Source organism: Dendrobates tinctorius, unplaced genomic scaffold (genome assembly GCF_039654945.1).
Source record: "Dendrobates tinctorius isolate UK_male_01 unplaced genomic scaffold, ASM3965494v1 ptg000026l, whole genome shotgun sequence".
NCBI classification, from domain to species: Eukaryota; Metazoa; Chordata; class Amphibia; order Anura; family Dendrobatidae; genus Dendrobates; species Dendrobates tinctorius.
The window spans coordinates 20533057-20558081 of NW_027361694.1; the positions used below are offsets into that span (position 1 = coordinate 20533057).

A 25025-nucleotide genomic window follows, 5' to 3' on the forward strand; every position below is an offset into this window, starting at 1 on the left:
AAATTTGGCCTGCTCATGAAGGTGAAAACAGACTGGGGGTGAAGGGGTTAACAGGTGGGTAACATTTTGTTAAATTACATCTGAATGCTGGGAAAGAGATTATCCAAAGCAGGCAACCCCTCCAAATGACCTCACTTTTAGATTAATTTTTGAGTGTTGGCTGGTTTTGATATTAGCATTCTCTTCTTTTTCAGCCTTTCTTTGAAAATGTTTACTATCCCCTGGAGCCTGAGCAAGCACAAATCTCTCCAGACAGGTTAAGTACTCCTTGGATGCCTCGTCCTTCTACGCCCAGCAGAATGCTTTCCTACAGCCACGACTCCCGGTTCAAATTCCGAACGCGCCATGAAAGTGTAGACTGGAGACGCATTGTGGCGATTGATGTGGACAGACTAGCAAGTGAATTAGACTTTCAGACCCTTCAGGAAAACATCATGGGTATCACATTCTGTAACATAGAGAATGAAAAGTGCCCGCGTTGTCACAGTAGCCTTGATCCTAGTCTCCTAAAACTGTTCCGACTAGCCCAGTACACTATTGAGTACCTGCTTCACAGTCAGGAGTACCTGACCACCAATCTTCACACATTAGAAGAGAAGGTCCGGGCCACCTTGGCTGAGACGGAGCAGATACAAGTGAAAATGGTCAAACAAACTCAGGAAGTGAAGACGCTAAAGGATGAATGCAAGCGGAGGAAGAAGATCATCTCTACCCAGCAGATGATGATCAGTGCCAGCGCTGGGCCCTACCAGAAGGTAACGTACCGTAAGCAGTCTTGGAAAGAAACTGGTCCACAATTTTCTCATTGGCTTCCACGTTCCTCCACACAGGCGATAAACCTCTACCTCCAGTATTGTATGGAGTTTTTTATGTGTTATCTCCTACACCGGAGTCTTGTTTGTGCTTGTAAAACATTCATTTATTGCTATGACATGGTGGAAAATTCTGTGGAAGCAAGGTTGAAAAGCAATGTCTGACTTTCATTTGTTCATTTCCATAGATTTTTGATTTATTATTACTTTTGTCTGATTCATGTTATTTCTGTCATCATTGTGGGTTTTTCTGTCATTAAACGAGGGGTACCAACAATTTTGAGCACGTGTGTATGTCCTGGCCATACATTTTAAAGGGCTGTTCCAAAGTCAAACAAAATTTCTTTTTAAATCCCTATCTAGTGCCATAATCTAAGCTATTTTTTAATATATGTGTATTAAGAATTCGGTACCCTTCCCTGACTATTACTACTATTTTTCCTATTTCCTGTGCGATGGTGCTTCATTTGGGAATCCCATTGCGTGCTGGGATAACAAAGTGTCATAAGATCAGGATCAGGGTGCAGAGGCTGCCGTCACTGCCCCCCCCCCCCACACTAAAAATGTATAATGTATTCAGTCTCTGAGTCCCATCCATCAAAATTTAAAATTATCCAACCCTATAAACACTGTAAAGAGAGAAAATAAATGTAAGAATTGCTGTTTTTGAACACTGCTCATCGGCAAAGAAGTCTAGATTATTGTGACATCATTTTTATGGTGTAAATTTGGATGAGTCTTCTAATCTAAAGCAATGAGGTTAAAAGTATACATTTTACTCCTAAAATACCAATAATAATGTGTAGGTTTTTTTTCATTCCAGTGCCAGTATTGTGAGAAGGCATTCATGAATACTTCGTATCTGCAAAGTCACATTACAAGGAGACATCCAGACGGTGCGTATCTGGTAACGTCGGCTTACCCCCATGTCCGGAATATGTTATTTCATGTGGAAAATAAAAATTGTATTTGTTTACATAAAGATGTAAAAGATCTGCTCCTATGTGAAGCCACAATAAGACGATGGGGCATTAGGGCTACGTGCACACAACGTTTTCTTGTGGAGATTAAAAACTGCAAGCTTACTAATGGAAAACTATTGATGAAACGTTCCTTTTTGGGGAGTTTTGGGAGTTTTTCATTTCTTGCAGCAGGCTTGAGGTTTTTGAAGAGTTATCCATATTGTGTTAAATGCAAATTTGAATGCCGCCCTTCTGCAGATTTCACCCTTGGCATTGCAGTAAGTCCGTGGCACATTTTCATTATAATCCGCATGTAACACATGGGGATCCACCCTTCAAGGGGTTTCCATGATTTATAGAAATGAGGTAACAGCAGGAAATGTGATAAAATAAAAAATAACTAATATTTACCTGTTCGATACCCTACCGATCCAGCACCAATACTATGGTGGTTCCTGGTGGACTTTGTCTACTTCCCTGCAGCAATGTCTTGCTGCTCTACATGCGCGGTCCTGCTGCAGCCAAGTACTGGTCTCCGCAGCCGTGATTTATTGTAGGGTGCATGGCACATCATCATTGCCAGGAAGTAAACAAAGACTGTTGAGGTCCACAAAAGTGTCAGCTCTGAACTTGTGGGGATGACAGCACAACAAACTGCATCTATTATTAAATAAATCTTGAACCTGATGAGGCTGTTGTATTTACTTTGAAGATCTGTGCCAGAATGGCTGCATAGTGAAAAGTAACTTGGCACTCAACTTAAGGGTCCATAGAAGAAAATTTTATTATGCAGTCTGCAAAACGTTTCGGCCTACATGGCCTTCATCAGTCCAACTGCTTAAAAGTATTGTGGAGAAATGGGGAACAAGCGTGAGTTCCTACTGTAATGGAAGACTTGTTGGTGAGCTATCCGTCTCCCTAGTATCATATATTAATTCAGAATAGTTGTAGAAAGAACCTGTTACTTTGAAAAGGAGGCTTGTTACCAGTTTCTCTGTAGTTATATTAGTCGCTGTGTGGTAGTACAGCAGGTCCTTATGAGGCATGGGAGGTCAGTGGTGATGGGCGTCAGGCTGGACGCGGTTTCCACCGCTTGTCTCGTCACACGGCGACTAATATAACTACAGAGAAACTGGTAACAAGGCTCCTTTTCAACGTAACAGGTTCTTTCTACAACTATTCTGAATTAATATATGATACTTGGGAGACAGCTCACCTACAAGTCTTCCATTACAGTAGGAACTCACGCTTGTTCCCCATTTCTCCACAATACTTTTAAGCAGTTGGACTGATGAAGGCCATGTAGGCCGAAACGTTTTGCAGACTGCAGAATAAAATTTTCTTCTATGGACCCTTAAGTTGAGTGCTAAATTACTTTTCACTATTGAGTTTTGGTTTGGGTAACCTACTTGCGCACCCTGCAGTAGTGCCACGCTATATTATACAGAATGGCTGCATAATCTTATATGGAAGTCCATCTCAATCTCTACCCATCTAGCCTGATTGAAAGTTCCTCAATGTCCCTCCTCTCTGCTGCAGAGATCTCACACTGCTAAGTATAAGCTGCAGATGTCAGTCAGGCTGGATTTGGACTCATGAGTTCAGTGTATAGCTTTATTCATACAATGCTCATCTTAATACCTGGTTTATACCAGCATTCTACTTTGGATTTTCAAAGTAAATTCTTCATTCCCTTCAGATGTAAAATCTCTGCAATAATGTATGATTTGCATTGTGAAATCTCCCACAAGGAGCTTGTGCTACACAATGAAGGTTTTGCAAAATCATGTGGATGTTAATTACAAATAGTGCTACACTCTTTTTCTGCATCTTATCTCATCTTTGATTATCTGTATCAAAGCTGCACCGTGTGAGTAAGGCTAGTTTCACATTTGCGTCTTTGTGCGCAGTGCATCGTGCACAAGTAAAAACGCATGCAAAAACGCGCATTCGTTGTCTAGGTGTCACATTTCACAGGAGGAAAATCCTTGAAACAGCCTCCACCAATGGGACATCAAACAATGTTTCTTTGTGTAGGGGGTGGATTAAACCAGTGTCTAGACATGTTTACGCAAAAAAACGCATGCACACGAAAACGCAGACGAACGCATGTCCATGCGCACGCCTGCGTTCCCATAGACTGTAATGCATTATTTTGTCACATTCCGTGCGCATGCGTTTTTTTTACGCCTTTCGGCGGACCCAAAAATGCAACAGGTTGCGTCCGGCGTGCCTAGGCGCACACCTGGAAAAAACACATGCGCACAAAAACGCATACGAACGTGTGCAAACAAGTACGCATGACGCAAGCGCATGGACACGCACGATGCGCTGCGCAAAAAGCGCTAATGTGAAACCAGCCTAAGACTCTTTTGCGTGTTAGAATCACAATTCAGAATTCCACCTGTCTTCTAGTCCTATACACACCAAACTTCCATATGGACCTTTTATGTCAGGGGTCCCCAGTTTATGGCTCAGGAGCCACATGTGGCTTGAGGGCCAGTAATGTGCAGCTGTTTGCCAGCTTGGTGCATTAGTCCCAAGACCTGTTACGTATGGTACGCTGGAGATAGGATGACACTGCCAGTCAGAGGAGGTACTGGATGATGGATGCCACAGTGTGATGGGACTGTTCTATCAGAGAGTACCGAGTGGGGGGGGGAGATGGGAAGCCCTAGTTGTAAGTATATGGCCTCCATGTCATTTTAATGGGCTAGATGTGCGTTATTAAGTCATTATACCCACTCATAATGAAGACTCCTGGTGTCAGCAGTGTGGGAAAGGGAGGTGGGAGCTGGATGCCACTACTCAATGGGCTCTTGATGTGGCTCTCAGGGTAGGAAAGGTTGGGAACCACTGGTATATGAAGGTAAAAACTGTATTATGTCTATCAGCATATTTTTAAAACATAAAAGTCATTTTAAAACTTAAAAATACATAGAGATAATTAAAGCCCACATCAGGAGGCTACCGGGTCCGAGAGGGCTGATAATGGCGTGAAAAGAGGAGTGGTAAACATAATATTTTCATTGGCGAAAACCAGCTGAATTCATGTTCTTCCATGAGGCAGTATCATGGCATATACCAAGCTGGTCTGTCTTCATTGATTATCAAAGCAACTTTCTTGTATCCCCCATTTGGCTTTCCCCGCCATTATCAGCCCTCTCGGACGCGGTAGCCTCCTGATCTGGGCTTTACGTACCATTGGGTATATTTAGTTTAATGCACGTATATCTCTCTATATAAAAGTGAATGTATGTATGTATGTGTGTGTATCACCAACCAATCACAAAGCATCTTTCATTTCACCAGAGCTGTTTAAAAGAAGCTGAGCTGTGATTGGTTGCTATGAGCAATAGTTTTCTCACTCCACGACAACACCTCAGCAAACACTGCCATGGTGGGAGAAATCTAGCATCCCCGGGAACATAAGCTCCCAGCCATTGTCTGCCCCCAGAAAGCAGCAGAGAGCACAGGACAGAAATGAATCCCCCCCTCCCTGCCCATATACCCAACACACATCCTCCATTCCATAGGCACATCTTCCCTCTTAAAGGGATCATTGGTATGGAAGTCAGGGCAAATCGATCCAGAGCTTTGGTTTTGACCCCAGGCCTCTCTTAAAGAGATCCCCGGTATGGAAATTAGGATGTGGGATATTAAGGGTAGTAGTCCGGTAGCTCTGGCTGACGGGATGATGTGGGATATTAGGGGTAGTAGTCCAGTGGCTATGCCCGGGCAGCATCGGGCTCTTCAGCTAGTTTATGTATAATATGATCATTAATGTATATGATAGATTATTTCATATACATATTTGCTGTTGGGTATCATCTAAGTGTTGTTACGATAGGTCGGCATCAGGAAAGAACTTCATTGTGGACCGGTCCAGGCATTTATGAGTTGTGGGAGTTTTTCAGTTACTATTCGCTTATTTATGAAGTGACGGCAGAATTGATATCATTTGGTGCCTGTGCAGTGTCTCCTGAAGAGTTTCTGCTTATAAAAGCATTCTCCATACATTGGACACTTTGTGTGCATTTCTGCAATGTCACATAAAGAGCTCTTTAGTGGAGGAAGGTGCTGTGAGGAATGCTTAGTACGGCTGCTCCGCAGCGTCTGTAAGAGCTCTGCTCCGTTGGCACTATTCCTTATGTCAGACATGAATGCCCTTGTTGATGAAGCAGAACACTTCATTACTTGTCTGCCAGCCTGCTGTCTTGGCTGAAAGCTGGTACACTAGTTGGGAGCACAAAAGAGATGAAAAGTGTGTCAGATGAGGTAGATGTGGCTGTGCAGATTACTGGGGACAGAGAAGAACCTTCTCTCACCTGAATATCATTTAATTTGAGGCCATTTTATTTTCTACAAAAATAAAGCCGTCATTTTCACTCTGTGAATTTCATGGTTAGCCAGTCACTTCCAGTTGTCAGCGCATTGTCTGTTTTTAGAGGGACATAAAACGCTATGTCCTTGATGACACTCTTCAACCAAAACTAGCTGTCAGCTATTTTATGCCCCCAGCTTACCCAGGCCTCAGGTGCTGACACAGAAATAACTTGATAGAATTTCTGTGAATGACTATTAAAGAACTGTTTTTAAATGTATTTTTTGATATTTTGAAGAAAATGTGATTTTTTTTTTCATAGTATGTGCTCATCAAAGATGTGTATTAAAGGGTTTGTTGAGGACTGAAACATTTATAGGTCATCAATATAAGATAGTGGGCAGAGGCATAGCTAGAGTTTTGGTTCGGGGGGGGGGCGAAACTTCTGAGTGGGACCCTAACTAGGTAACCCTAATTATAACTATGGTGGCGTACCCTAATAGTGGATGTAGAACCTCAGCAGATGACCGCCCTGTTACTACTAAACATCTCTGTACAAAGACCAACACTGATATTACTGCCATATAGTGAACGTGTAGTAGTAGATACCACCTCTGCAGAACATATACACACGTGGTCAAAATTGTTGGTACCCGTCGTTTAATGACATAAAAACCCACAATGGTCACAGAAATAATTTGAATCTGACAAAAGTAATAGTAACTAAAAAATCTATGAAAATGAACAAATGAAAGTCAGACATTGCTTTTCCACCATGCGTCCACAGAAAAAAATAAATAAATAAAACTCATGAAATAGGCCCAGACAGAAATGATGGAACCCTGAAAATAATGTGACTTGTTAAATCAAGGTGTGCCCGCTAATTAGCATCACGGGTGTCTGCAATCATGGAATCAGTGAGTGGGCCTGTACAGAGGGCTACAGATACTTCCAATGCTGTTTGGTGACATGGTGTGTATCACACTCAACATGGACCAGAGGAAGCGAAGGAAAGAGTTGTCCCAGGAGATTAGAAAGAAAATTATAGACAAACATGTTAAAGGTAAAAGCTATAAGACCATCTCCAAGCAGCTTGATGTTCCTGTGACTACATTTGCACATATTATTCAGAAATTTAAGCTCCATGGGACTGTAGCCAACCTCCCTGGACATGGCCACAGAAGGAAAAATTGATGACAAATCAAAGAGACAGAAAATACGAATGGTAACAAAAGAGCTCAGAAAAACTTCTAAACAGATTAAAGGTGAACTTCAAGCTCAAGGAAAATCAGTGTCAGATCGCACCATCCATCGTCCAAAGTGGACGTCATGAGAGACTACTAAGGACACCATTGTTGAAACAAAATCATAAAAAAGCCAGACTGTAATTTGCCAAACTACATGTTGACAATCCACAAAGCTTCTGGGAGAATGTCCTATGGACATATGAGACAAAAATGGAACTTTTTGGCAAGTCAGGCACATGAGCTCTATGTTCACAGATGGAAAAATGAAGCATATAAAGAAAAGAACACTATCCCTACTGTGAAACATAGAGGAGGCTCTGTTATGTTCTGGGGCTGCTTTGCTGTATGTAGACAGGATGTCTAGAATCTGTGCAGGGTACAATGAAATCTCAAGACTATCAAGGGATTCTAGAGAGAAATGTGTTGCCCAGTGTCAGAAAGCTTGGTCTTAGTCGCAGGTCATGGTTCTTGCAACAGGATAATGACCCAAAACACACAGCTAAAAACACCCAAGAGTGGCCAAGAAGAAAACATTGGACTATTCTGAAGTGGCCTTCTATGAGCCCTGACCTAAATCCTATTGAGCATTTTTGGAAAGTGTTGAAACATGCCATCTGGAAAAGGCAACCTTCAAACACGAGACAACTGGAGCAGTTTGCTCTTGAGGAGTGGGCCAAAATACCTGTTGAAAGGTGCAGAAGTCTCATTGACAGTTACAGGAAACGTTTGCCTCAAAAGGTTGTGCAACAAAATATTAAGTTAAGGGTACCATCATTTCTGTCGGCCTATTTCATGAGTTTTATTTTTTTTTTAATTCTGTGGAAGCATGGTTGAAAAGCAATGTCTGACTTTCATTTATTCATTTTCATGGATTTTTGATTTATTATTACTTTTGTCAGATTCAAGTTATTTCTGTCACCATTGTGGGTTTTTCTGTCATTAAACGAGGGGTATCAACAATTTTGGCCACGTGTGTAAGAGATCACAGTACAGTTACACATAGTAACTTACAGCTGACGTTCTTTCTGATGGAATCATTCACTTTTCACTTTTTTTCATCTGGCCCAGACCGACATGACAATTTCTCCAGCCAGGACTCTGCTGCAGAGATTACAGTAAATGCACATCTAACTTCTCACATTTCAGGCACCGTCTCCCTCTATGCCCAACCTGCTCAAACTTCTCATCCTGCTGATACCCCAATGCTGAGCCGCTTTTGCCATATGTGTCTCTATTACTGCACCTACTGTGTGGTTCTGTGTGACCTCTAGATGGTAAAACAAACCACTAGAATATATTAATGCCCTGTGCAAGTGCCCTAGAAAACAGTGCCCACGTTTTGCCACCTAGAATGTAGTAATGCCTTCTGTGTATCCCTTTGACAGTCACAATAACCAGAGTGCCCTTATAACAATAAGTGCCCACTTTACATTAAATAATGCTTCGAGTCTCCTCACTGTACAGCTCCACATGCCCCCACGCAGTATACTGACCCCTTAGTAGCCCCCAAACTGTTTGATGACTCAAGCACTGTATGGTGGCCCCCACACTGTACAAAGACCCCACATGAGCTCCCACACTGTATGATGGCCCCCTCTCTGTAATCATCACACTGTATGATGACCCTCTAAATAGCTTCCATATAGTATCATGTACCCCATAGTCCATATAGTATACTGCACTCCTCATAGATTTCTCCGTAGTATAGTGCACTCTCATTAGGCCTCCATATCTTATAATGTATCCCATAGTCCTCCATATAGTATAATGCCCTCCCCGTGCGCCTCCTTATAGTATATTGCACTCCCCATAGGCTTTCATATGGTGTAATGCATGCCGTAATTCTCCATATAGTATAATGAGTGCCATAGTTCTCCATATAGTATAATTCACTCTCCATAAGCCTCCATATAGTATAATGCTCTCCTCATAGTCCTCCATGTAGTATAATGCACTCCCCATAGTCCTCCATATAGTATAATGCACTCCCCGTAGCCTCTTTACAGTATAATGCACTCCTCAAAGGCCTATTTATAGTATAATGCACTCCTTAGAGGCCTCTATATAGTATCATTCACTCCCCATTTCAGTTTTTCTTTTTTAATAAATTTGCAAAAATTTCTACATTTCTGGGTTTTTTTCCAGCCAAGATGGGGTGCAGAGTGTACATTAATGAGAAAAAAATTGACCTTTTTTGTATTTACCAAATGGCTGCAAGGAAACAATGAGTTAAAAATTTATAGGGATGTGAATACTTTCCGTACCCACTGTATATGTTAAAATCGTTAAACCCTTTTCGCCCCATTCAAAATAATACAATAACAAAAATCAAATATACACATATTTGGTATCGCCGAGTTCAGAATCGCCCAATCTATCAATATAAAAAAAGAATTAATCCAATTGCTAAATGGCATAACGAGAAAAAAATTCAAAACGCGAGAATTACGTTTTTCTTGCGTCCGCTACATTGCAATAAAATGCAATAACGGGCAATCAAAAGATCATATCTGCACGAAAAGATCATATCTGCACCCAAAATATAAGCCTGCACCCATCCCCAGATCATGAAAAATGGAGACACTACAGGTCTCGGAAAATGGCACAATGTTTTTTTCCCAGTACACAATATGCTAAATCCAATGGTGTCATTCAAAAGTAAAATTTGTCCCGCAGAAAAAAAGCCCCCTGCCATGGCCATATTGACCGAAAAATAAAAAAGTCATGGCTCTGGGAATAAGGGGAACAAAAAATTAAATGGGAAAATGGCCCTGGGGTTAAATGTGTAAAAAGTTCTGAATTTATTCTTCCTGGTATGATTTTAGAAGGGGTAGGCATTTTAAAAGGGGTGTGTAGACTTTTTATATCCATTGTATATTTTATCCTTGCTACAAAACCTTTAAAAGCTGGTAAAAGTAGTCGAAAATTTAGAATACTTTTAAAAGGGAATTTAAAATGAACGCACAGTGTTTTTCTGGTTTAATATGTTTTATTGTAGATCAATTAGATAAAAGTGTGATCCTAAGGGAATCTATTGCTCTTCATATGGGGAAAAGAATGGGAGATACAGAAACAGCCAGATGTACTTGTGTTTGTGTGTTCTTCTGCTACTAATGGTGTGTTCTCTTTATAAAGGAAAGCAGGAGATCCAGGCGAGTAATAAACTGCAGCATGAAATAAAGTGTCTAAAAGAAGAATTACAGCTTACCAAAAGTCAGCTGGAGGCAGAACAAGCAGCTCATTTAGAGAAGCTTTCACAGGTAAGAGATCTTTGTAAAAGAGATGGCGTATGATAGCTAGGATATGCTACTGCGGGTCCAGTGTCTGGAAACACCAGCAATCCTGAGACTGAAGGGGCTGTTGTACTGATGTTACTCCCCGTCCCCTCATCAATCAACAAGTGATGTCATATCCAAGCTACAGCATGTAGTATCACTTTATAATAAGTTGCTAATGTGCAAATAAGTCCTAAGTGCATATATACTAAGGACATGCTGAGTTAATGGGGGAGAGTCCGGATTCCCAAATTCACTTGTCGTATTCTGAATACAGACCGATCCTGGATCTCCTGACCCCAATTTGACAGCCCCATTTATGCCTGCGAGGCTGTTAATTTCAGGTCAGAAGACTTGACCCCGGTCGGTGCATCATGGTATAGGACAATGGATGTGTTAATGAAGCAGAAGAGTGCCATAAATTAGCCAAATCAAACTCTATATGGATCAGGGCGGGGTCGTGCTTTTTGCTATATTGTAAATATGCATGGATCCTTTTTCCATAGATACAAGAAAATGAACATAAGAAAACAATTGAGCAGGACGTGTTGAGAAAGTTTGATGATTGGAAAAAAGAAGAAAGAGAAAAATTTGAAGATGAATTGAACAAAGTGCGAGAGATGTTTATGAAAGAGCTTAAAGAAGTAACAGCTAAGAATTCCTCTTTGGAAAATGCAAGTGGCCAATTCTGTTTTTATGGAATAAAAAGGCTTATTTTTAAGATGTCGTTTTACCTGCATAGAACTATTTAGGGATAGTTCAATGTATACTGAGGTTTCAATATGGTGCTTTGTAAATGGACATGCAAGCCACATGCCATGCTGAAGGGCCGAAATGAAAGGACACCTAGTTTGTGGGTACAACAGAACATGATGTAGAGTGTTACAGATCATCACAGGATGCAGGATTTTATTTTTTGGAATCCCTGGTGTTTATATGTATATGAGTCCAGTGGACGGGCCTAGTCAGTGACTGACAGTCTTCCCTGTATGACTGCATGCAGAGACCTCTGTCGATCACTAGTAGGACCGCCTAGGGGACTCATAAAACACCAAGGATTTCACTGAAGAAAAACAAAGTTATATTGAATCTTTTCCCACAAATCTCAGATTCTCCTTCTTTATGGCATGCTAACTTCAGATTGGACTTCATGTACAACACTGACAGTTTTAGTGTTCTCATTGGCATATGTTTTCAAGGGCAGTACAGTGGCTCAGGGGTTAGCACTGTTGCTTTGCTGGTGTTCTGGGTTTAAATTTCACTAAGGACAACATCTGCAATGAGTTTGTATGTTCTCCCCATGCTTGTGTGGGTTTCCTCCAGGTTCTCAGGTTTCTTCCCACACTCTACATACTGATAGGGAATTTATATTTTGAGCCCCAGTGGGAACAGTGATGATAACGTCTGTAAAATGCTGTGGAAATTAATGGTGAAGAATAGCCACATAGATATGGCACTTCACAGAAGATGCCATTACGACACTTTAGAGCAGTGATCCCCAACTCCGGTCCTCAAGAGCCACCAACAGATCATGTTTTCATGAATTCCTTAGTATTACACAAGTGATGGAATTCTTGCCTGTCCAGGTGATGCAATTATCACCTGTGCAATACTAAGGAAATCCTGAAAACATGACTTTTTGGTGGCTCTTGAGGACCGGAGTTGGGGAACACTGCATTAGAGTATATTCCCATCCCATGTCTCGTTGTGTTTCCGGATAGCCTCCTTACAGCTCCGACATGAACATCAGTTTTTCCTTTGACACAAGAGGACACAACATTGTTTCAGAGAATATTAATTGTAGCCCTCATTGTTCCCTGTGATGTGATGTAATTTGAGCTCACAATTTACCAATTTCTATTTCAGGAGCTCCTTGACATTAAGAAAGAAAGTCTACACAGAAGATCTGGCCTTGGTGTTCTTCAGGAGAGCCCAACAAGTGATACAGAAGAGGGCAAATCCAAATGTCCGCATGACATTCAGAGTGTGAAGGAACTGCTTGAAATTAAAGTATAGTTACCATATTCATCTCTCATACACTTTCTACAATTATTCTAGACCAGGGATCTCCAACCTCGCAGGCCCCTGCTGTGTGGCTTGTGGCTCTCTGCTTCCTCGGTGCGTGAGTGCAGTGTAAAGCAGACAGCCAGGAGCAGGACGAAGTATGGGAGGAGGAGCCATGAAAAGGTGAAGGCTGCCTTCTCCTCCTTGCTGGGGATGCCACTGCTTTAGGGTATGTGCACACGCTGCAGATTCTGCTACATTATACAGTACCTTTATTTCCTATGGAAATAAAAAAACGCAGCGCACATGCTGCAGATTTTTCCGCGCTGATTTGCTGCGGGTTACAATCCGCAGCATGTCAATTCTTTGTGCGGTTTCCGCTGCGGTTTCACACCTTATCATTATGAGGTGTGAAACCATAGGGGAAAACCGCAGGCTAATCCACAGATAAACCACAGGACTTTTGTCCTGCGGATTTACCTGCAGATTTTTCCACAAAATCCGCCCAACCTAAAAACTACGTGGGCACATAGCCTTATCGTGTGGCGGGCTCCACCTCCTGATGTGTCTAGTGCAATCAGTATTTCAGCAGCGTGAGAGGAGCTGGCACATTGGTGAGTGTAGAGCACAGATTATATTTTCATGGGCTGTCTCCACTTATCTAGTGAGTGCTAGTAGCACCCTAGCACCTGTGGTCAGCAGGAGGCTGGTTCTGTGCATGATGTCTCATGCTGCTGGTGAGCAGTCACTGCCCGTGCGACGCTGTTCCTAGCACACACTGCATAAATTGTATAGGACGCAGCACAGATCTCCCCCCACTCCACCATCACTTCTGAGAGATTTCGTGTCCCTCCCGTGTCTGCACAAAGTATGAGCATGAGGAGCTCAGAGGGAGATCTGAAGGATTTATGGCTCCCCCTCCCAGATGTATCTAGTAGCTCCCCTCCCTCTCAGATTTGCAGCCCATGTAGCCACTAAATAGCCTTCAGCCCCTTTATATTAAGGGAATTGTCCACGGTCAGTAAACCAGTCCCCAGTGTTTATCTTATGTAATTTTTACACTTATCAAGTACTCCCCCACCCTCACCAGAGTCCAGCGCCAGCTTCCTGCCCTCACTGCAGTCCCAGTGTTGGGACTAGATCGGTAACATCATCGCGCTAGTCAGCCAGTCACTGAGCTCAGTGCTCGTGTAGAGGTTAATAGCATACAATACTGAGTGGTGACAACATGTGCTGCTGTTGTGATATCACCACTCTGGTCACAACACCAGGACTGCAGCAGTGGCGGATATAGGGGTGTATTGATATAGTGTTGTATCAGCCTAAGAGTAGGCCACACCACCGTTTTCTCCACATCAGAGAAGAACGGTCTGATTATTTTCATCAGAATGTCAGGTTTTTCCTCACACATAGAGAGAAAAAAAAAAGTTCCTCCACCTTCTCCATTCTGTCGGTCTGTGAAAATTGGACTGTACTCTGATATCATCCGATTGTGGTGCACGTTTTTCTTGAACCCATAGATTTGCATTGCCAATTTTGATCCGACATTTGAATCAAAATCGGACATGTCTCAGATTTTTTTTCTGCAGACCCAAAGAATATCACCGGTAGCACTCGTACTAGAAAATTGGTTGAGGCAGAATTCAGATATACATGTGTCTCTGTCCGAGCACAAACTGCAAAACACAGACTGGTCACCGTTCTGGAGCCAGCGGAACTGTCCTGAATTTGAGGAGCCGTCCCACTGTCTTGCTGCAGGTTAAGGGAATGTCCTGAGTTCAGATGTGTCTGTCTTCTCAGGACACAGATCCTGCAGAATATAACAGTGGAGCAGGGAACCATCACATCATCCTCCATCATTCAGTCTATGCAAAGACTGGAAATCCTGCCACGACCCTTTGGTGCTTGGAATCAGGGTTGCCAACTGTCCATAAATTTCAGGGCCGTCTGTAAAACTAAGGCACTTCTTTGCCTTGTCTGTAAAAAAAAAAAAAAATTAAGGCATCCGTGATTTTTTTCCTAGCGGAAGAAACAAAAACAGATACCGTATCTTTTGGACTATAAGACACCCTTTTTTCCTCCAAAATGTGGAGGAAATTGGGGAGTGCGTCTTATAGTCTGGATGTACCGGCTCTAGCTGTGGTGAGGAGGTGGGGAAGTGGTTTTGGCGAAGCAGCGGGTCACAGAGGCAGGAGCCGGCGGCTCCGGCTAACTCCTGTGCCCGCTGCCAAAGAGAAATGAATATTCACTGCATTCCACACCCATGGGCATTGAATATTAATTTCTTCTTGGCATCTTGGTATGATTGGCCCCATCTCATTCCTGGTATGATTGGTCCCATCCTTATTCTGGTATGAGTGGCCCCATCCCGTTCCTGGTATGATTGGTCCCATCCTTATTCTGGTATGATTTGCCCCATCCCAGTCCTGGTATGATTGGTCCCATCCTTATTCTGGTATGATTGGCCCCACCCGGTCCTGGTATACATTGTCCCATCCTTATTGTGGTATGATTGGCCCCATCCCGGTCCTGGTATGATTGGTCCCATCCTTATTCTGGTATGATTGGCCCCATCCCGGTCCTGGTATGATTGGTCCCATCCTTATTCTGGTATGATTGGCCCCACCCGGTCCTGGTATACATTGTCCCATCCTTATTGTGGTTTGATTGGCCCCATCCCGGTCCTGGTATGCAGGCCCCATCCTTATTCTGGTATGATTGGCCCCATCCCGGTCTTGGTATGCATTGTCACATCCTTAATCTGGTATGATTGGCCCCATCCCGGTCCTGATATGCATGGTCCCATCAGAAAAAAATAAAAAAAAACAAACCACTACACTTACCTTTTTCCGCTCCCCCTCGCTGTGTCCTGCTCCGTTGCCAGCAGCTGATTAATGCTTGTAAGCAGTGCATGGCAGGGACGTCATGCGCTGTTCACAAGCAGAACACAGCTGTCAGAATACTCCCCGGGACTGTTCATCCACAGAGCAGTTAGTATTCATTGCTCTTCAGTAGCGCGCAGTGTCAGCCACCGGCTTCCATTATTTTTTTTTCCTAATTTCCTCCTCTAAAACCTAGGTGCGTCTTATTGTCCGGTGCGTCTTATAGTCCGAAAAATACGGTAATTTTGACTAGAATTCTCATTCTTCACATCAGAATTATTGGCTCACTTATCATAATGATTTAATATGGTTTCCAATATGTCTGTAAAAAATATTGTCTGTCCATAATTTTTTGATAAACTGTCCAGAAAAAAATAAACAGTCAACATGGCAACTATGATTGGAATCCGGTATGAGAAAAGCGCAATACAGATGGTTTCTTGATGTGGTTACGTGACTTTCTCACATGACATAAAGGTGCTGACTAGTGATGAGCGAGCATACTCGGTTAAGGTGTTATCTGAGCATGCTCGTGTGCTGACCGCGTGCTCTAATAATATTTTCAAGTCCCCACGGCTGCATGTCTCGCAGCTGTTTGACAGCTGCAACACATGGAGGGATTACCAGTTTGTTAGTGGACAACTACAGGGAGCTGTACAGAGAGCCAGTCAATTTCTAAATTTGTGGACGTGACTGGTTCATGTTTTACAATGGCTATATGAAATATGAATATAGAATAGAAATTGTAGATACACTAGCCCACAATAAGTAGAATAACCCTCTAATCACTAGTTATAGCAATTTCATAACTAGATATGTTATTTTTTCAAAATATGTATTTTGTTATTTCTTGGGACAAAATGTGACTCCTGACCATTTCTCTCAAGGTTAAGAAGGTTAAGACCACTGTTCTAGACATTCAAATCAATGTTTCTATTTCTGTTTTTCCCTTGAAGGAAGAAAAGTGGGGAGAGCTCATCCATCTACTTCACCAAGAACATGACAAGGAGACGCACCAGGTATTGCTCTACAGTCCATCTTGTATCTCCTTACACTACTTGTCCTTTTGTAGAATTTTAGAATTTTTTTAGGCTGAGATAAAACTTGCTGGAATAAAATATACAGCGAAACAGTAGCTCATGTTTCATATCCTATTTGTTTCTGTTTTTGGAGTAAAGCCCACAATACACTTTAGATGGCTGTCAGCCAAAAAATGCTTTGGCCAATTTCCGTCCAACAGCCATCTTGACAATCTCTCCCAAGCACAGGAGCACTCAGTCAAGTGCTTTCTGTGTGAAAGCCACCAACAGACATCTCTGCCGAAGGCTTATTTCCGAGAGAACAAAGAAATCGGGAATCTGAAATTGGACCTGTTGGTATCTCCACAGACCATCTGTTGGTCGGTGCGCAATGCACATTAAAGTGTTGTCCGAACCCATCGATATCATCATAATCTTGGGGTCTGTGCACATGTTGCGTATTTGTCTTGTTTTTTTTCTCCAGTCTTGTCAGAAAACCTGAAGATTTCCTAGTCCCAGCTAAATTAATGAGATCTCTGAAGTCTCATGCACATGTCGCGTATTTTTTCCTTTCAGATTTTCAGCAGATTTAAATCTACCGGATGTCACTTCTTTAAGCGTTTTTGCTCCATGTCTCACCCATACTAATGAGTGGGGAAAAGTCTGCAACAAAAATACTGCAAAAGCAGGAGAATTTTACTCTGCGTTTTTCCTGCCAAAAGATATAGAAACGGTACCAAAATGTCTGCAGCAAATACTTAACATGCGCACATACCCTTAGCCTAAGGGCGGTTTCACACGTCCAGATAATTCCGGTACCGGAAAAACTGGTACCGGATCTATCCGTGTCCGTGTGGATACGTAGGCCGTCCGTGTGTGATCTGTGTGCTATCCGTATGTCCGTGTGTACCATCCGTGTGCTGTTCGTGTATTGAAAAAATTGGTTTCAATGTTAACCCTATGACTTCTAAAAACGCACATGGATGGCACACGGAGCCCATCCCCACGTGTAATCCGTGCTGTTGCACAAGAACGGACATGTCAGCGTATTTTGCACACGGACACACAGTCTGTGAAAAAAAGGTTAAAATCTGCATAGACACATTCATTAGAATGTGTCTACATGTGTCGGTGTCTCCGGTACGTGAGAAAACTGTCACTACACGTACCGGAGACACTGACGTGTGAAACTGCCCTAATGTGTAGTCCATGTTTTTCATGGATATAAAACTACAAGCCGTACCCAGTGTAGCATATGGTGCTATTCACATGTCTGTGTTTTCGCAGACCATGTGTCTGCAGAAAATCACCGACACGTCTGATTTTGATCCAAGTCACGGATGAACATTAACAATACAAGGCTATTGGTCTGTGAAAATCCCGGACAGTACATGGATTCCATATGTGTATAATCCATGTGCTGTCCATATTTAACGTTGCAGTGGGTAGGAGAAGATCTGCAATTTTTGCGAGGCTACTAGAAAATCATTGGGGAAACCATTAATGGTAAAAACGGAAGCATTATTTAAATTCAAACTGTTCTTTGCGTACGAGTAAGATCACAGAGGTCTGAATGAGGCGTTACTGAGAGAAGTGCCATGCATGTATCTCCCGTTGTGTCCATCTTCTGCAGATTCATTTCCAACTTCAGTGTTAGGACGTTGGATGTTGTACTACAGAAACCTGAGCGTGTGTGTCTGCTTACAACCATAAAATCATTTCCAGTCAGTTCAGTATTTGGTCAGTATTTTATCTCAATATTTGTCAGCTAAAACCACGAGTAGGTGAGAAATACAGAAGTGGTGACGTGTTTCTATTATACTGAACGTGTGAATGTGGCCTTAACATGATGTTGGACGTGGACCATGGACATTTAGTGAGGTTTTGCTTATTCTCTACAAATCTCTAATATTATCAAAACTTTGAACTTATGTCCTCACACCATGGTTTCATATCATGGGATCTGACAAAAATCAGACTGTTTCTTTACTCTTGGCGGTCATTTTCTTTAGAGTAAGTCCTTATGCATTGGGTATAGCTGTGAGCATAGAGATGTTCCCTTCACACTATGGAGCTGTAGGTGCTCTATGTGCTGCAGGTGCTCTGTGCTGCTGTGTGGTTCATACTTTCCATTGCTTCTGCGTAAGAATGAGCCAATAAACTGGCACCTGATGGACATGAACGGTAGGCAATCTCCGTGATGTCATAAGGTACCTACTGTTACAGTGGGGAAAAAAAGTATTTAGTCAGTCAGCAATAGTGCAAGTTCCACCACTTAAAAAGATGAGAGGCGTCTGTAATTTACATCATAGGTAGACCTCAACTATGGGAGACAAACTGAAAAAAAAAAAATATCCAGAAAATCACATTGTCTGTTTTTTTTTCATTTTATTTGCATATTATGGTGGAAAATAAGTATTTGGTCAGAAACAAGCAATCAAGATTTCTGGCTCTCACAGACCTGTAACTTCTTCTTTAAGAGTCTCCTCTTTCCTCCACTCATTACCTGTAGTAATGGCACCTGTTTAAACTTGTTATCAGTATAAAAAGACACCTGTGCACACCCTCAAACAGTCTGACTCCAAACTCCACTATGGTGAAGACCAAAGAGCTGTCAAAGGACACCAGAAATAAAATTGTAGCCCTGCACCAGGCTGGGAAGACTGAATCTGCAATAGCCAACCAGCTTGGAGTGAAGAAATCAACTGTGGGAGCAATAATTAGAAAATGGAAGACATACAAGACCACTGATAATCTCCCTCGATCTGGTGCTCCACGCAAAATCCCACCCCGTGGGGTCAGAATGATCACAAGAACGGTGAGCAAAAATCCCAGAACCACGCGGGGGGACCTAGTGAATGAACTGCAGAGAGCTGGGACCAATGTAACAAGGCCTACCATAAGTAACACACTACGCCACCATGGACTCAGATCCTGCAGTGCCAGACGTGTCCCACTGCTTAAGCCTGTACATGTCCGGGCCCGTCTGAAGTTTGCTAGAGAGCATTTGGATGATCCAGAGGAGTTTTGGGAGAATGTCCTATGGTCTGATGAAACCAAACTGGAAGTGTTTGGTAGAAACACAACTTGTCGTGTTTGGAGGAAAAAGAATACTGAGTTGCATCCATCAAACACCATACCTACTGTAAAGCATGGTGGTGGAAACATCATGCTTTGGGGCTGTTTCTCTGCAAAGGGGCCAGGACGACTGATCCGGGTACATGAAAGAATGAATGGGGCCATGTATCGTGAGATTTTGAGTGCAAACCTCCTTCCATCAGCAAGGGCATTGAAGATGAAACGTGGCTGGGTCTTTCAACATGACAATGATCCAAAGCACACCGCCAGGGCAACGAAGGAGTGGCTTCGTAAGAAGCATTTCAAGGTCCTGGAGTGGCCTAGCCAGTCTCCAGATCTCAACCCTATAGAAAACCTTTGGAGGGAGTTGAAAGTCCGTGTTGCCAAGCGAAAAGCCAAAAACATCACTGCTCTAGCGGAGATCTGCATGGATGAATGGGCCAACATACCAACAACAGTGTGTGGCAACCTTGTGAAGACTTACAGAAAACGTTTGACCTCTGTCATTGCCAACAAAGGATATATCACAAAGTATTGAGATGAAATTTTGTTTCTGACCAAATACTTATTTTCCACCATAATATGCAAATAAAATGAAAAAAAAAACAGACAATGTGATTTTCTGGATTTTTTTTTCTCAGTTTGTCTCCCATAGTTGAGGTCTACCTATGATGTAAATTACAGACGCCTCTCATTTTTTAAGTGGTGGAACTTGCACTATTGCTGACTGACTAAATACTTTTTTTCCCCACTGTACATCTCACTAGGAGATGTGGAAGCCATTGGTCCAGGTAAGGCTAGTTTCACACTATCGTTTTTGAGCGCAGCGACGGCCTGCGCACGGCCGCCGCTAAGCCCCGCCCCCTGCTGCGCCTCCGCCGGTAGCTCCGCCTACCGGCGCATGACGCTGCATGCGTCCTGCGTCCCCTATCTTTATCACTGGGGGCGCAGGCCGTGCGCAGTATGCGTTTGGCGGCGCATGCGTCTTTTTGACGGTGCGCCGAGCGCAACCAAACTGCAGCAGGTTGCGTTTGGCGCAGGTCGGCGCACCGTCAAAAGGACGCATGCGCCGCCAAACGCATACTGCGCACGGCCTGTGCCCCCAGTGATAAAGATAGGGGACGCATGCTGCGTCATTCGCCGGTAGGAGGAGCTACCGGTGGAGGCGGGGCTTAGCGGCGGCCGTGCGCAGGCCGTCGCTGCGCTCAAAAACGCTAGTGTGAAACTAGCCTTATGCAGCATGGGCAGATGGAGTTCGTGCAGTCATGCAATATCATTGGAGAGCGGTGAGTAAAGACTACCAGAGTAGCGGAGTTGGAACAATAGCAGCAGATCTGGAACAGTGATGTGGCAGAGTTGTCATATCTATTATGAATCAGTATCGTAGAGCTGACTTGCAACAAGGGCTCAATGCAACATAGCTGGCACATTTATGTAGCAGAGTTGACTAAGCGATGAGGAACTGTTGCAGCAGAGCTGAGTTTACAACAAGACTAACTACAGTACATTAGAACTGTCAGAGCAGGGCTTGATATAACAGTGCTGTAAACATGGAATAGTAGAATTGTACAGTGGAACCTAATGTTGTAGTGCCGCAATCACTAAATAGAGTTGTACAGCGAAGCGTCATGTAGCACTGGTAAAATTACAGAATATTAGTTGTACAGAGCAGCTTGATATAGCAGTACTGGAATCACTGAATAGCAGAGTTGTACAGTGAAACCTGATGTTCTAATGCTGCAGTCACAAAATAGCAGAATTGCAGTGCTGAAATAGCAGAGGTGTGCATGAGTGTAGCAGAGTTGTGCATGAGCGTAGCAGCGTTGTACATGAGCGTAGCAGAGTTATGCATGAAAGTAGCAGAGTTGAGGCAAAGATGGTTCCGAACACTAAGTAGTGGCAACACACATTCTACCTGAATACTCAGGTGGAGTCCTGCTGCCTGAGCCAGGCTATTAGGCCCTAGAGAATGATGTCACATTACCATGTCCAATTGCTGCTGCAACCCACTGTGCAAAGGAGCAGAAAGGCCAGACAGCACAAAATGGAAGATGCAGTGACTAAAAAGTGCTGGATCCAAGAGAGATGAGTAACCAGCTTAGCATTGCTTCTAATGTAGAATCCGCATATAAAATTGCATCGGAATGTCATGATTTTGTTTTCTTTTAAATATTTTAAATAGAGTCACCATATTTCGATAGATTCATCCAGAAGTATGATAGGGGCCTATAGAGTTACACATAGGACCCAAGATATATCTTGAAGCTCTTGACACATGAAGGTCTCACATAATTTATGATGACAGCATGCATACATTTGGCGCTTAGTTGCACAAATTCATACTGATTAGGGCCTGTTTTATGTCAAGCACTTACTTAAGCACACTTAATATCTGGGCATGTAGGACTTTAAGTATTGTACTCTGCATTATTTTGACCCATTTTTGGCTCATGTGTGTCCAAGTTAGGACTTTTTAATTGTTTTTAACAATGTGCTTGTTTGCGGTGTTTGCTATAATAAAAATCATTTTTGTATTGTACTAGATTGTGGTGATCCCTTATTTTTGGTGCATATGCTTTTTTCTTGTTTTGTTCTTATATAATTTCATATGCACAAGGTGATCCCAAAACATGTGATGATTAGGATAGTGCCCGTTTACTTTACATTTTGAATATAATTTAGGTACTGTTTACATCTAGATTTTTGCCTCTATAGGAGATATATGTTGGGATTATGTCCTGATGTACATGAGAAGTGGTCACATACAAAATGGAGAGATAACTTATAGAGAACAAACTAACAATGACAGACTGGTGCAGAGGGGAGAGGGCCCTGCCTTTGGGGGCTTATTTTCTACAGTATATGACCCGGTGCAAGCATAACTCCTACAGCGCAGGGGCGGACACAGACAGAAAAGAGCCTCTGTGCATGAACAGTATATGGGCCCTCTACAGCCAATAATTTACCCCTTTATGCATCTATAACAGAAGCTGCTTGCTTCTTTGGAGGGGAAAGTAGTCCTGCATACCTAATGGGTTCCCATGCCACACAAGTTGCAACAATGATATGTCCACCACTGGTACAGTGTTATATATGACACAGTATAGATATAGAGAGCAGGAGGTGTCAGCTATTGTTTCTCATTGCAAAACCATATGCCCCTGAATAGGGAAGGGATTACTATAAACTTACAGCTATTGGCCCGACCATGACACAAGGATAGTCTTTTAACATTTGCTCATCTCATTGTTTTTAGCTCATGTCAAAAATTGAGAACCTGAGATTATCAATGAGCGAAGTCCAAAAGACTGCAAATGATTTGTACAAGAAACGACTGGATGAACTCGGGCAAAAACTTCAGGGGCAAAATGAATTAATTAAGTCCCAAAAAGAACAGGTATGTGACGGGTCTATGCTTATGAAAGACTTATTCTAGAGGAGAACCAAGCCTCACACAGCTCCCATCAGGAGCAAAGGTAATTACAGTCACGTATTAATATGTCCCATCATTTTTGATATTTTGGTACTTACAAATACATATAAAGCATGGATGTAACTTACACGTACATATAAAGCATGGGTGTAACTAGAGTCAGGTGCAAGGAGCTTTTTGTAGTTTCTTACATTCTGCTATTAAGTGCCATATATGTGTGTCCTCTGGTCTATGGCGCTATTATTAGTGATGAGCGAGTATACTCGTTGCTCGGGTGTTCTCCGAGTATCTTTGGCGTACTCGTAAATTATGTCTGAGTCCCAGCAGCTGCATAATTTGCGGCTGCTAGACAGCCTGAATACATGTGGAAATTCTCTAACAGGCAACCCCCACATGTATTCAGGCTGTCTAGCAGCTGCAAGTCATGCTGCTACTGGGACTCAGACAGAATTTACGAGCACGCCCAAGATACTCGGAGAACACCTGAGAACGCTCGCTCATCAAGTAACGAGCACACTCGCTCATCACTAGCTATTATCCTTACATTTGAATTATTGCTACTCATGCTACTTAATTTCCACTAATTAGGTAGTAAGGGTCAATCTCATTTTGTAGTTGGGCCCTATAACTTTGTTACTCCCCAGATTTAGGCTAGGTGCAGACAGCCGTATTTTGTCATCTTAGAAAATTGTGTCAATTATGCAAATAACACTCCGATCAGAGTGTGACCATGGTGCGATCCGATTCTTTCGGATGAGGACAAGATGGGAAAAAAAATATCTCAGTCTTCTCCATTCTGTGAGTGCTTGGAAGACCTCTAAGTGCAGTCCAATGATTTCTATGGATCAAACACGAGCATGCAGAGGTCCCTGAGGAAAAAAATTGGACATGTGTACGGCCCCATAGAACAACATTGGTACGAGTGCGATCCGATAAAACATCGACAAATGTGCTCGACTGCACCTGCCCTTGAAGCAATCATTTTTTACAATGACTGGAAGATTCACAGTATTAATGTTTTATTTCTGCACTTTTGAGTAAAGTGAAGCACCTTCAGCATTAGCGTGTAGGACCAGCCCGAATAGACTCATGTATACGTAGTTTCCAGGTCCTTATGATCTCTTTGTTGTTTCAGATTAAGGAACTTTCCAATAAAGCACAAGTGGCCAAGAAACATGCAGGTGAGGATTATCAGTTATCGTAGCCATAAAGCATTCAGATACCTGTTAACTCCGTGAAGCCAATATGTTTCATTAGTCATTCACCACACTCTGCCCTTGGTTAGGGTCCCACCATGAGTTTTTTATTCTGCGTATTTTCACTGCGCCAAAAGTGCATCATCTTATGGAACCAGCAAAGTGGATGGGATTCATAGAAATCGGATCCATTTGCTCTGTGGAAACGTACTGAAAATCCTTGTAAACCGCACATGACTATATCAATAAACTTTTGTCAGAATAAAAATATTGTCAAGTATCAAACAAAGCAGCTGTATTTAAAAGATGATATACCAAAAAGGGACAAAAGCAGCGATAAAAGCACGAGTAAAATGCAATGAAAAAATCGCAAGTTACCCAATTTACCTAGGGGTATGTGCACACGTTAAGTGTTTGGTGCAGAGAATTCTCCACCATTTCTGCATGTCTTGGCAGGAAACACGCAGCATAAAATAGGTGCATTTTTTACATGCGAATTGTTGCAGATTTTTCCCCACTCATTAGTATGGGTGAATTCTGCTGAAAGAATTGACATGCTGCAGATTTATGTCTGCACCAAATCTGCATGTCACAAATAAGCATCATGTGCCTGAGACTTCAGGATTCTCATTCGCATGCTGGCGTCAGGAAGCCAAGTTTTGTGACAAATCTACGCAGAAAAAAAATGTGACAAGCGCAACAAATCTGCAACATGTTCACAAGCACCATTTCTGCAGAAACTCTCCAATATCAAAAATTCACCAAATACTTATTGTGGGAATACTGAATACAT

The 25025-nt window shown here is 42.5% G+C and overlaps 1 protein-coding gene across 4 annotated transcripts in view; it reads left to right on the plus strand.

The window, feature by feature from the left end:
• DZIP1 (DAZ interacting zinc finger protein 1) overlaps positions 1-25025 on the plus strand; it is a 107635-nt gene that overhangs the window by 44796 nt on the left and 37814 nt on the right. For all 4 annotated transcript variants that reach the window (XM_073569573.1, XM_073569574.1, XM_073569575.1 and 1 more), the window contains exons 2-9: positions 195-755; positions 1636-1708; positions 10481-10605; positions 11127-11294; positions 12487-12630; positions 16463-16525; positions 22860-23000; positions 24172-24217. In XM_073569573.1, coding sequence (XP_073425674.1) covers positions 195-755; positions 1636-1708; positions 10481-10605; positions 11127-11294; positions 12487-12630; positions 16463-16525; positions 22860-23000; positions 24172-24217 — 1321 coding nt within the window. The remainder of the gene's footprint in view (positions 1-194; positions 756-1635; positions 1709-10480; positions 10606-11126; positions 11295-12486; positions 12631-16462; positions 16526-22859; positions 23001-24171; positions 24218-25025) is intronic.